Source organism: Pipistrellus hanaki (assembly GCF_964339955.1).
Source record: "Pipistrellus hanaki genome assembly, chromosome: 2".
Lineage (NCBI taxonomy): Eukaryota > Metazoa > Chordata > Mammalia > Chiroptera > Vespertilionidae > Pipistrellus > Pipistrellus hanaki.
This window is the reverse complement of record NC_140504.1, coordinates 10,513,286-10,525,375: the sequence shown is the minus strand read 5'-3', so window position 1 is coordinate 10,525,375 and position 12,090 is coordinate 10,513,286. Positions and strand designations below refer to the sequence as shown.

General features: G+C 39.0%; 1 protein-coding gene across 6 annotated transcripts in view; it reads left to right on the top strand.

Moving 5' to 3' along the window:
- Window positions 1-12,090, top strand: part of JAM2 (junctional adhesion molecule 2) — a 54,510-nt gene that overhangs the window by 29,137 nt on the left and 13,283 nt on the right. For all 6 annotated transcript variants that reach the window (XR_014793870.1, XR_014793871.1, XM_084871417.1 and 3 more), the window contains exons 2-3: window positions 3,858-3,923; window positions 11,509-11,616. Coding sequence is in view for 4 of the 6 variants with exons in the window: in XM_084871417.1 (XP_084727543.1) it covers window positions 3,858-3,923; window positions 11,509-11,616 (174 nt within the window). In the remaining 2 variants the exon portion in view is untranslated. The remainder of the gene's footprint in view (window positions 1-3,857; window positions 3,924-11,508; window positions 11,617-12,090) is intronic.

The window sequence follows — 12,090 nt, the reverse complement described above, 5'->3', positions numbered from 1 at the left end:
GAAACAAAGATCTTTTCCTCTTTGGCCCCGACTTTTCCCTCAGCTTGTTTCAAGGGAATATGAGTCTTCGTTGTTTTGTCTAAAAAGTACCAAAAACCCTTTAAAAATGACAAACGCCAGTCTTCATTGGAATTTCTTGGAGGGTACTAATTTACGTGTTGCTAAAAGAGAAAAGAGACTTTTTCAAAGTGTGCTTTGAAAGCTTCACAGAATAATGGTTTGGAATCAGAATCACTGGCAAAAAAAAATCGTATTATTTAGATGTAGGTTATATGCAACAAGAATACATGAGACCCTGGCTTCCCCCAGCTCACTTAGGAGCGATCTGGCTTGGCAAGCTTAGTCCTTCCCTTCCTCTGCTCTCTGAAGATCTGAGCCAGCCTGTAGACTGTGGTCTACACAACAAAGTTGGGAAAGAAGAAGAGAAGCTGGAAAAGAAAGGCACAGGGATTGGGGGGTGGGGGGGGTGATCCTGGGGAGAGGATGGGGATGAGAGAAGAGAGTTAGAGGAACACGGTACATATTCTGCTTTGGGACAGCAATATATGGGAAGGAAAAAAAGGATATTTAAAAAGATTGCTTATATCCCTGCCTCTGAACCAGGAGGTTCAATTCTCTGTTAGGACACATGCCCGGGTTAATTCCTAGTGTGGACTGTGCAGGAGGCAGTTGATTAATGATTCTTTCATTCTTGATGTTTCTGTCTCTATCTCTTCCTTCCTCCCTGAAATCAATAAAAAAAAATTTTTTTTAATGGTACCCTACCATAGAGAATTGTTGTAAGAGTCAAATAACTTAATATTTAAGTTCTGGAAATGTGGCCTAACATCTAAGTGCTAAATAAATGTCATCTACTCTCTTCTTTCTTTCTTTCTTTCTTTCTTTCTTTCTTTCTTTCTTTCTTTCTTTCTTTCTTTCTTTCTTTCTTTCTTTCTCTTCCTTTCTCCTCCCTCCCTCCCTTCCTTCCTTCCTTCCTTCCTTCCTTCCTTCCTTCCTTCCTTCCTTCCTTCCTTCCTTCCTTCCTTTCTTTCTTTAATTTCTTTCAAGATGGGTTGCCCAGGGATTGAACTCGAAACCTAGGTATGTACCCTGACAGGGAATCGAACCTTAGACCTTTCAATGTAAGGGACTTTCCAACCAACTGAGCAACACCAGCCAGATCTATTGTTCTTTCCTAAGAGCCCATTAAGATTCTGTTCTCCAACTCACTTCCTCCTCTCTACCATAGGGCTGGGAACAAGGTATAATTTTTCTTAAAGATCTGCATCAGCTATGATTCGTTTCCATTTCCGTTTCCGTTTCCCTCACAGTCAAGTTTTCCAGGTGTGGAAAGTCTGGAAATACTTGCTTTTTTCTCTCTGGTTTTGGCTTCGTACATTTCCTCCTGAGGTAAGGAACACTTGGCTGCATAAGGTGGGGGAGGGAAAATATTCCAAAACATTGTCTTGTACAGCACACGATTCTCAGTCCATAGATGGAAACTGATGAGTAAATAGATGGAATGATGTTACATCATGGGCAGCACCTAAATTTCTGGCATGAGTAACCATGTAGATTGTGGTGTCTTTCACTATGATAGGATTTGTAGAAAGAAAACAACATTTAGGGGTAAACATTGAGTCTATTTTTGCCTATGAGTTTGTGGTTCTTATAGGAAATGGAGATATAGATATCCTATAGAAAGAGCAGTTTATGGATTTAATCTTAGGAGACAACATACAACTGGGTATACAGATTTAGGACTTTTTAGCAAATAAATGGTTATTGAATGACTGAGACTATAAGAAATTATATATAAAGGAGTTGAGTCAGAAAAGCCATTTCTGGATGGATGGATAGATGGATGGATGGATGGATGGATGGATGGATGGATGGATGGTAGATGGTGGATAGATGGGTGGTGGATGGATGGTGGATGGATGGATGGATGGATGGATTGTGGGTGGATGGATGGATGGATGGATGGATGGATGGTGGATGGATGAGAAGAACCCACAAGGGATACAGAATGAAGATTAGTCATGTCACACAATCCAAGGAAGTCAACAAAGTCAGATGTCAGAGAGAGATTAAGTAAGATAAACACTGAAAATTGTCCATTGGATATGGCAACAATGAGATCGTTTTTGTCTTGGTGAAAGCAGGGTTGTAGATCTTACAAAGACAGAGGCAGATGAAAGCATGAACAGCAAAACAGCACTTCTAGTAAATTGTAGAAACATATTCAAGAAATAACCTTTATGTTTTTATGACTAGTTTAATTTGGTCTTAGGTTATTTCATATATGATTTGGGGGTGAATAATGAATCTCGGCAGTTGGCTCCTTTTACCTAAATTGTTTACTTAAGCTAACCAGCAAGGATGCTTTGTATTCTGACTTTGAAGAAATTAATACCAGTCCAGTATTGCATACTTATGACACCTTCCCCAGTGAATTGCTTGCCTTCAGGAACCCTTTGTTAGTGTTGGTTTGATCTGACCCCATTCACTGGATTCCTCTCAATAGTATACAAGGTAGATGGGTATTATTTATGCATTCAACAACCACTTTCTGTGCCTTGTTTTATGCTAGCCACTATTCTAGGTATTTGGGCTATATCAGAGGGTACAACAGGTAAAAATCTTTCCCCAGTAGCATTTATATTTCACACACACACACACACACACACACACACACACACACACGTGTGTGTGTGTGTGTGTGTGTGTGTGTGTGTGTGTATATATATATATATATATGGATTTAAATTATTTTTAAATATGGTCATTAAACTGATGGTAGAATGGCATCCATAACACAAAATGACACATGTCAAAGATTGAATTAGAAAGTTTTAATTCCTGGTACTGCTACTTGGTTGTTCCAGTCTTAGTATGCCTAGTCATAAGGTATACGAAAGTCAATAACTATGTTGGATACCCGATGCTAATAGAATATTGTATGTCGACTGTAATTGAAAAATAAATTTTAAAAACTTTAAGAGAAAGTAATGTCTAGTACAGCAGGTCACTCTGAATATTGCATGTTATAGAATAAAAGTAAAATATGTTTGAACACTCGTAAAGTGAAATTTTGTGTAAGGTAATGGGCATGATGATACACATCGTCATCATCACTGTATAACTCTCAGATCATGTTCGCCACCATAATCACCATAATGACCCATTTTCATACGAGGACGGTACAGTCAGGGATAAGTTCCCAAAGCAGTTTATATCCTTGAATGAGGTGCCAAAAATTAGTAGGTTTTAGTGGGGGGACAGTGCCCTCTGATACTGGATTATATATTTGGTGAATTAAGGACATACACTCTTGTTTAACAATCAGGCTTGTGGAAATGTGTTGTCTGTTAGGGGGCCCTAATAGATTTATGGGTTCTGCTTTGGGAAATGCTTAAAGGGTAAAACCACCATACAGAACATGGAAGAGACATAATGGTTTGGCTTGGTTTTTCTTATTTGAATACTTTAAAACATAATGTGCCCTAGCCAGTTTGGCTCAGTGGATAGTGTATCGCCCTGTGGACTGAAAGGTCCCAGCTTCAATTTCAGTAAGGCCATATGCCTGGGTTGCGGGCTCAATCCCCAGTAGGGGAGTGCAGGAGGCAGCCAGTCAATGATTCTCTCTCATCATTGATGTTTCCATCTCTCTCCCTCTCCCTTCCTCTCTGAAATCAATATATATATATATTTAAAAAGGTATAAAATAAAAACATAACGTGCTACGAATTATATGAGACTTGTCACCAGACTTGAGGCCTGTTTTCTTTCATATTGCCACCCTTGCATCTTATTCAAACATTTTTAGAAAAACCTCTTATACTATTTTAATTATCCTCTCTGTTTTAATCTTCCAGGTCCTAAGACCTTTGGATTGTCTGACCCAAAGGATCATCAAGTAATCACAGCAATCGAGTATCAAGGTAGAGTACATTGCTACTTTTCACAGACTGTTTTGTTTAAATGACCCAAGAGTATGGCACATGTGAAGCAATTTTTCTGTTTGTCCAGACCCTCTGCCTCCCCTCACACTCATTCTGCCTAAAATGCCCTTTCTGCCTTGGGAACTCTTTCTTCACCTCCTCAATGGAAATTTTGGACATGCGGTGAAAGACCTGATTACAAGAAAGGTCTCTTATTACGTAAATTATCCGGAACAAAGCAAATCTAATTTGTGAAACTGGGGAGATGGAGATCTTAAAAATTTCCAGTCAGGTAGATGTGGTAAATGGAAGTTAACACCGCAAACCTCATGCTATTTGATGTATTTCAAATGGCATGAACATAGCCTATTTTGAGGTGCCATTTTGCTGTTTATTTTAGTTTCTTCAAAATATTTAAGTTTGGTTTTACAAAATTAAAAAGTTCTGGAGGTTTGTTGCTCAACAATGTGAATATACTTACCATGACTGAACTATACAGTTAAAAATCAAGATGTTGCCCTACATGTACCTTGGTTGCAGGCACATCCCCTGTAGGGGGTGTGTAAGAGGCAACTGGTCGATGTTTCTCTCTCATCGATGTTTCTAGCTCTCTATCTCTCTCCCTTTCTCTCTGTAAAAAATCAATAAAATATATTTTAAAAAAAAAATGTTGCCCTAGCTCTTTTGGCTCAATGGCTAGAACGTTGGCCTGTGGACCAAAGGGTCCCTGGTTCGATTCTGGTCAAGGGTACATGTTGAGGTTGGGGGCTCGATCCCCAGAGGGGGGCATACTGGAGGCAGCAGATCAATGATTCTCTCTCATCATTGATGTTTCTCTCACTCTCCCTCTCCCTCTCCCTTCTTCTCTGAAATTAATAAAAATATATTTTTGCCAAAACCAGTTTGGCTCAATGGATAGAGCCTCGGCCTGCAGACTGAAAGGTCCCAGGTTTGATTCCGGTCAAGGGCATATACCTTGGTTGCGGGCACATCCCCAGTAAGGGGTGTGCAAGAGGCAGCTGATTGATGATTCTCTCTCATCGTTGTTTCTAACTCTCTATCCCTCTCTCTTCCTCTCTGTAAAAAAAAATTTATATATATACATTAGAAAATTGAGATGTTAAGTTTAAAGTATGTGTATTTTACCACAATTTTAAAAAGTTAATTGTTCTAATAGCCAACAATTTATAAGGCTTTTGTGAGTTTACCTCAAATATTGACTACCCACTACTTTTCTGAAGTCTCTTTTACCTGGAACACAATAATCCTAGGAAAAGAGAAGACTGTCTGTCTCTTAAATGTCATACTTGCTGAGGCAGAGATGGTAAGCATTTAAGAAACAAGTCCTGATGTCTGATCCCTTTTCTTCAGGCATGTCTTAGGTTCCTGGAGGTGGAGAGAGATGGGTTAAAGGAGAGCAAAGATTATAGGTGAGGCCGAAACCGGTTTGGCTCAGTGGTAGAGCGTCGGTCTGCGGACTGAAAGGTCCCAGGTTCGATTCCGGTCAAGGGCACGGACCTTGGTTGTGGGCACATCCCCAGTGGGAGGTGTGCAGGAGGCAGCTGATCGATGTTTCTCTCTCATCGATGTTTCTAACTCTCTATCTCTCTCAATTCCTCTCTGTAAAAAAAAATCAATAAAATATATATATTTTATTTATTTATTTATTTATTTGATATATTTTATTGATTTTTTTACAGAGAGGAAGAGAGAGGAATAGAGAGTTAGAAACATCAATGAGAGAGAATCATCAATCAGCTGCCTCTTGCACATCCCCTACTGGGGATGTGCCCACAACCAATGTACGTGCCCTTGACCGGAATCGAACCCGGGACCTTTCAGTCCACAGACCGATGCTCTACCACTGAGCCAAACTGGTTTCGTCAATAAAATATATATATATTTTAAAAATTTTAAAAAAGATTATAGGTGAAGAGTGGGGTGTGGAGGAATTAAATGAATTAGTACTTGCAATAGTACTTGGCACATTTGTTATATGTGATTATTTAGTAAAAATATGTTATAGTAAGAGTCAGTCTATCATTCAAAAATAACATCACTTAATAACAAATTAAGCATTTAAAAGTTCTAATATTTTATATGAGTAAGCTAGTAAAATACTCTTATCCTGGCTTGGTTTTAAATGGGCAGAGGTGGGAAGAGGAAATTAAAGACTGGAAGTGATTTGGAACTATGGAACGTACGTAGAGGAAGGATAAGCAGGCCTGGAAGAGGTACCAAAGACACTGTCAAGGCCAAACGAGTGAGCACAGTGAGAGGAAGATGGGTCAGGATGCTCATGAGGGATAAGGAAGTGGAGTTAGTTTCTCTTATTTTTTACTTTCCCTGGAGGTTCTTACTGTTGAGTGCAACGGGATACCATGGATATACATCCATCCCTGCCCCCTTGGCCCTATGCCACGATATCTGAATTACAATGCCAGTTATATTCTTTAGCCTTACATTCCTTTTTAAAAAACGAACTGAGCTCTAGCCAGTGGCTCAATGGTTAGAGCATCAGCCCTCACGCTGAGGGATCACAGGTCTGATTCCCCTGGCCTGGTCTGGGCACACTCAGGAGGCAACCAATCTATATGTCTCTCTCAAATCAGTGTTTCTCTCTTTCTCTTTTCTCCCTCCCTTCCAGTCTCTCTAAACATCAATAGGAAAAATATCCTCAGGTGAGGATTAACTAAATAATAATAATGATAGTAAATAAAAAACTTATTCACACTGAAGCTGATTTGGCTCAGTGGATAAAGCATCAGCCTGCAGACTGAGGGGTCCCAGGTTCAATTCCGGTCAAGGGCATGTACATTGGTTGTGGGCACATCCCCGGTGGGGGGTGTGCAGGGGGTAGCTGGTCGATGTTTCTCTCTCATTGATGTTTCTGGCTTTCTATCCCTCTCCCTACCTCTCTAAAAAATCAATAAAATATATTTTTAAAAAATTTTATTCAGGCAAAACTCACATAACATTAAATCCACTGTGTTAAAGTAAACAAGTTAGTGGCATTCGTGCATTCATAATGTTGTGTAACCATCACCTCCATCTAGTTTCAAAACATCGCTCCATACTACAACTCTGTACCATTGACATTACTTTTTAAAAAATATGTTTTTATTGATTTTAGATAGAGAGGAAGGGAGATGGAGGGAGAAGGAGAGGGGGGAGAGAAAGAGAGAGAGAGAGAGAGAGAGAGAGAGAGAGAGAGAGAGAGAGATTTATTGATGTGAGAGAGAAACATCAATCAGCGGCCTCCTGCATCCTCCCTACTGAGCATCAAGCCCACAATCCATGTGTCCTGACTGTGAATCAAACTGGTGACCTCTTGGTGCATGAGATGATGCTCAACCAACTGAGCCACACCAGCCAGGGCTACATTCCTTTTTAATGGGTGTTTTACGTTTACTGTAGAAAATTCTTCTATAATTTATTGCAATCAAACGTTAGTCTTAGACCCAAGTAAGTATTTTCTATCTTTTGGTTTCACCTCTGCTCCTTTTAATTAAGAATTACATTTTGATTCCATTTCATATGTGCCCCAATCATTCCAACTTGGCTCTCCATAAAGCAAAAATAAATTTCTACCACTTTTTAGTTTTAGGATATTGCATACAGTAATTTGATTTTACTTGCAGTCTAAAATATTTTATGATTTATGTATATGTATGGTCCATCTAATTCATTTGGCTTTTTGTCTCTATCACTCTGATGTCAATAAATCATGAATTAATTCCTTCTTTCCAGTACTGCTGTTCTGTATCACTTCCGATAGTGGAGCCAAAAACAGAATAAGACTGAAAAAAAAAAAAAAGACAGCTCTGTCAGGCTTATAAATTATATGAATAATCTTATGTAGAGTGTCCAACCCCGAGAGCTATAAATTAGGGTTTTATAGGATACTTTTCTCCTCAGAAGTAATTTGAATTCTTCACAATTACTTAGTAGGATCAATTCTCTTCTTGCATTATATATAAAATTTTGATGATTTTTAACTTGAGCACAGAGAAGAAAATCAGAAGATAGTCAGCAGTACAGAATCCTAGAAAAACTAAAATTCATAGCAAAATATCTGTGTTAATGCTTTATCAGAACAAAAATTAGCCTTTGTTGTTGGTGTGGCTCAGTTGATTGGGTATTGTCCAGTACAACAAAAGGTTGCTAGTTCAATTCCTGGTCAGGGCACAATGCTGTGGGCTCAATCCCCAGTAGGGGGCATGCAGAAGGCAGCCAATTGATATTTTTAAAAATATATTTTTATTGATTTCAGAGAGAAAGGAAGAGGGAGAGAGATAGAAACACTAATGATGAGAGAGAATCAATGATCTAGCCAATTGATGTTTTGCTCTCACATCAATGTTTCTCTGTCTCTCCTTCACCCTTCCTCTCTAAAAAAAATAAAAATAAAAAAGCAATAAAAACAACAAACAGGCATTAAACTTTAAAAAAAAATTGCCTTTTCTCAATCTAAATGAAATAAGCATCTTAATGGAAAAACTTGGTGCATTTTTCTGTCTTAATATGCCTTCTTTTGAGAAAATATGATTTATCTCTATATTATTTTCTTTGCTGTCTGAGAAGTAACATTTTAGTTCAAATCTAAGTGATTTTTTAGGTAAATTTGTAATGGTAATAAAGTGTGGATTTCTGTCATGTTGATGCACTCTTACCACTACAACTAAGACAAGCTCCTCCTGTGTGAAAGTAATAATTACCATTTATGGCGCATGAGTACCATGTGCCCCCAAGTACATAAATACATCATCTCATTTAAACCTTACAACAACTTTACCTGTTGTGCAAGTTAGGTAATTTGCACAGTATCACACAGCTGGTATTTGGCAAATATCTAACTTCAAAGCCTGTGCTAAGCTACTATATGATGACACAATTACCCTGAGGGCTAGATGCAGAATTATGCAGGCCTGGAGTGTTGACCTTTGGCTGAGAAGAAAAGGAGAGTCCATGGTAATTATCTTTTAAGTTCACTTGGTTCTTTATACTCAGACGTTGAACCCCGATTTACCGTTCCTCACAGGATCTGGGCCCTGGCTCATCCCTTGCTTAGAGCACTCCCCAAGAACCACATGGCAAATTCTAAATTGGAATTTTAGGGCATTCAAGTTAGAATTCTAATTCTGTCTTTTATTATTATTATTATTATTATTATTATTATTTTAATATATTTTATTGATTTTTTACAGAGAGGAAGGGAGAGAGATAGAGAGCTAGAAACATCGATGAGAGAGAATCATCGACCAGCTGCCTCCTGCACACCCCCTACTCCCGCAACCAAGACACATGCCCCCGACCAGAATCGAACCTGGGACCATTCAGTCTGCAGGCTGACGCTCTATCCACCGAGCCAAACCGGTTTTGGCTATTATTATTATTATTATTATTATTATTATTATTATTGGCTTTAAAGAGGAAGGGAGAGAAACACTGATGTGAGAAACATCAATTGGCTGCCCCTGCATGCCCCCTACTGGGGATCAAGACCGTAACCCTGGCATGTGCCCTGATCAGGGATCAAACCCTGACCTCCTGGTTCATAGGTCCATGCTTAACCACTGTGTCATTCAGCTGGGATCTAATTCCATCTTTTACGTGTTTGTTCAGATGTCACCTTCGAAATGAGGTGAATTCTGACTACGTTATTATTTCTTTTTAATTATTTTATTGATTAAGGTATCACATATTTGTTCTCATCCCCCCGTTCCAATCCCAAATCCCTCCCCACGCATGCCCCTACCCCTCTGTTGTCCGTGACCACTGATTAGGCTCATATGCATGCACACAAGTCCTTTGGTTGATCTCTTTCCCAACTACGTTATTTTTTTAAAATTGTACCTGTGTCCCCCAGAATTCCCATGCCTCCTGTACTCTGATCTACTCTATTTCTGTAACACTCAACCTGATATACTATATAATTTACTTCATGCTTTCCTGACCTCTTGCAAATTGTAAGATCCAAAAGGACAGAGGTCTTTGTGTTGCTCCTTGACAGAGCTCCAGAACAATAAAATACGCTCAGTGTATTTTAGACAAGTTGCATAGACCATTTCTCCACAGGTCACGTGCTCAGTGCGAATGAGGCTGGAGCGGAGTCCACTGCCTTTAGGGAAATCCTTGGTTATGTTTTCAAAAATCATTTCTCCAAAGGTTCCCCACAGAGCAGCGAGGACAGAAATCAGGAAGAATTCCCCAAGGGGGGGTGTGCGTGTGTCTAGTTAAATATGTGAAACAATTGAAAGTAAGTGTATTCCTAAGAACTAGGAATATGGGCTAAAAATGAGTGTGGGTGTGTGTTTAATTGTTGGAAACTCAACAAAATACGGGAAGGAAACCTATCTAAAACTCCAAACCCCGGGAAGTCCCCACCCATCTCCTTAATCAACAGAAGGGAGCTGTGCTTCCTCAGACCGGTGCCTCGGCACACGTTTGTCTCTCAGTGTAATTGTAAACATGTCTGTGAAATGGTGTCTCTCTGTAATGTAGAACCTGCTTCTACTTCTTTAGGCATCTTTGAAAACAACTTTGGGTTTTTTTCCCCCTTACCTTTCTTTTACCTACTTTCTATTTTCCATTACGTCTTGTTCTATCAATACACGTGGAACTAAAAAAAAAAAAAACTTAGCAACTACATAAAACAAAAAGAAAAATAATGATTCTATCACACAGAAATCATCACTGGTTAATATTTTCATATACATTTATACAGGCTTTTCGTTCATACCTATGTGTATATTTTTAATACAACCAGAATAGTATGATAAGCATTACTCTCTAATCTACCTTATTATGTAATATCCTGAGTTGTTGTTGTTTTTTTTAATTTATTTAATGGTATTAAATCTGTTTACCATCAAAATCAGACACATGAAAGAATTTTACCATAATTTATCTGGATTGTGGTAAGGGGTAGGATTCAACAACTTGTTAGAAGACAATCTTAGCTTTGTATTAAAATATTCTGAGAGAGAATAACCAAAGAAGGGATCTTAGTGGGAATGTAGCCTGTGGAGGGGATATTTGTGGGTGTGCACAGCATAGCCTGGGCTGGACTTAGTGCCTCTCCTAGGCTTACCTCCACCCTGGCGTTCAGCACATTGAAACGAAATGGCATTGTCTGATTTGCCTTTTGTTCCAGACTATAAAATCCTCAAAGTCTGAGGCTGGAAAGAATAAGGTAATTAATCATTGCTGCCATTTTAAAGTACATACTGTGCATATATTATTATATTTAAAGACTCACAAGAATTTGAGATATTATCTTATTTTATTGAGAGTAACTAATGTCTAAGAACTAGGGAAAGTAACAAAGTACAATATCACACAATTATTATGCGGGAGAGCTACAATGCTTTCAGTTTACCTTTGGGTTGAGCCATGTGGTACATGTTGAGGTAATTTGTGAGTGAATGGATGGATGGATTGATGAAATGGATGGATGGAATGAATGAATGAATAGAAATACAAAGGAATAACTTAAGGATGTTAAAAATTCATTGCATAATTAAATGAAATATAATTTCAGAGGGGCAATTTATCAAATAAGTACTTCTGTTGTTGTTTCTAGAGGTTATTTTAACCTGCAAATTCCCCAGGAAGACCCCGGCCTCCAGGTTAGAGTGGAAGAAACTGGGGCCGAGTGTCTCCTTTGTCTACTATGGCCAGGATCTCAGAGGTAAGAAGCTGTGGACTCGAGGTGAGAGCCAGAGAACAACCACCAAGCGCAGCTGCTATCTGTTCATTTACAAATGAGACAGGACATAGCCGGCTAATGAAAATGTGTGTTTGCAAGTGGGAGATGAAACCAGCAGTGAGTGACGAAGACCTAGAACACAGCCCCCGGAACAGAGAACACAGCACAGACGTAGGCGAACTCCACTGAGGCCCTGCACCCTTCCTTGCTCAGCTCAGACCTCCAGGGTGTAGAATACAATTGTTCTTCCTCTCGAGAGAAAGAAAGACAAGATGCTGCAGATTGGGATGCAGCTCAGTTATAGTAACTTCATCGCGTTTCAGTATCTCCATCACTGCAAAGCTTAGAAAGTAAGACTTAGAGGAGGGTGAATGCAACTACCTTAACCCAGTACTTTCTTATTTTTGATTTGTCTTACATTTCACTCCCTATACTTCCTATTGACTTTGTAATGAG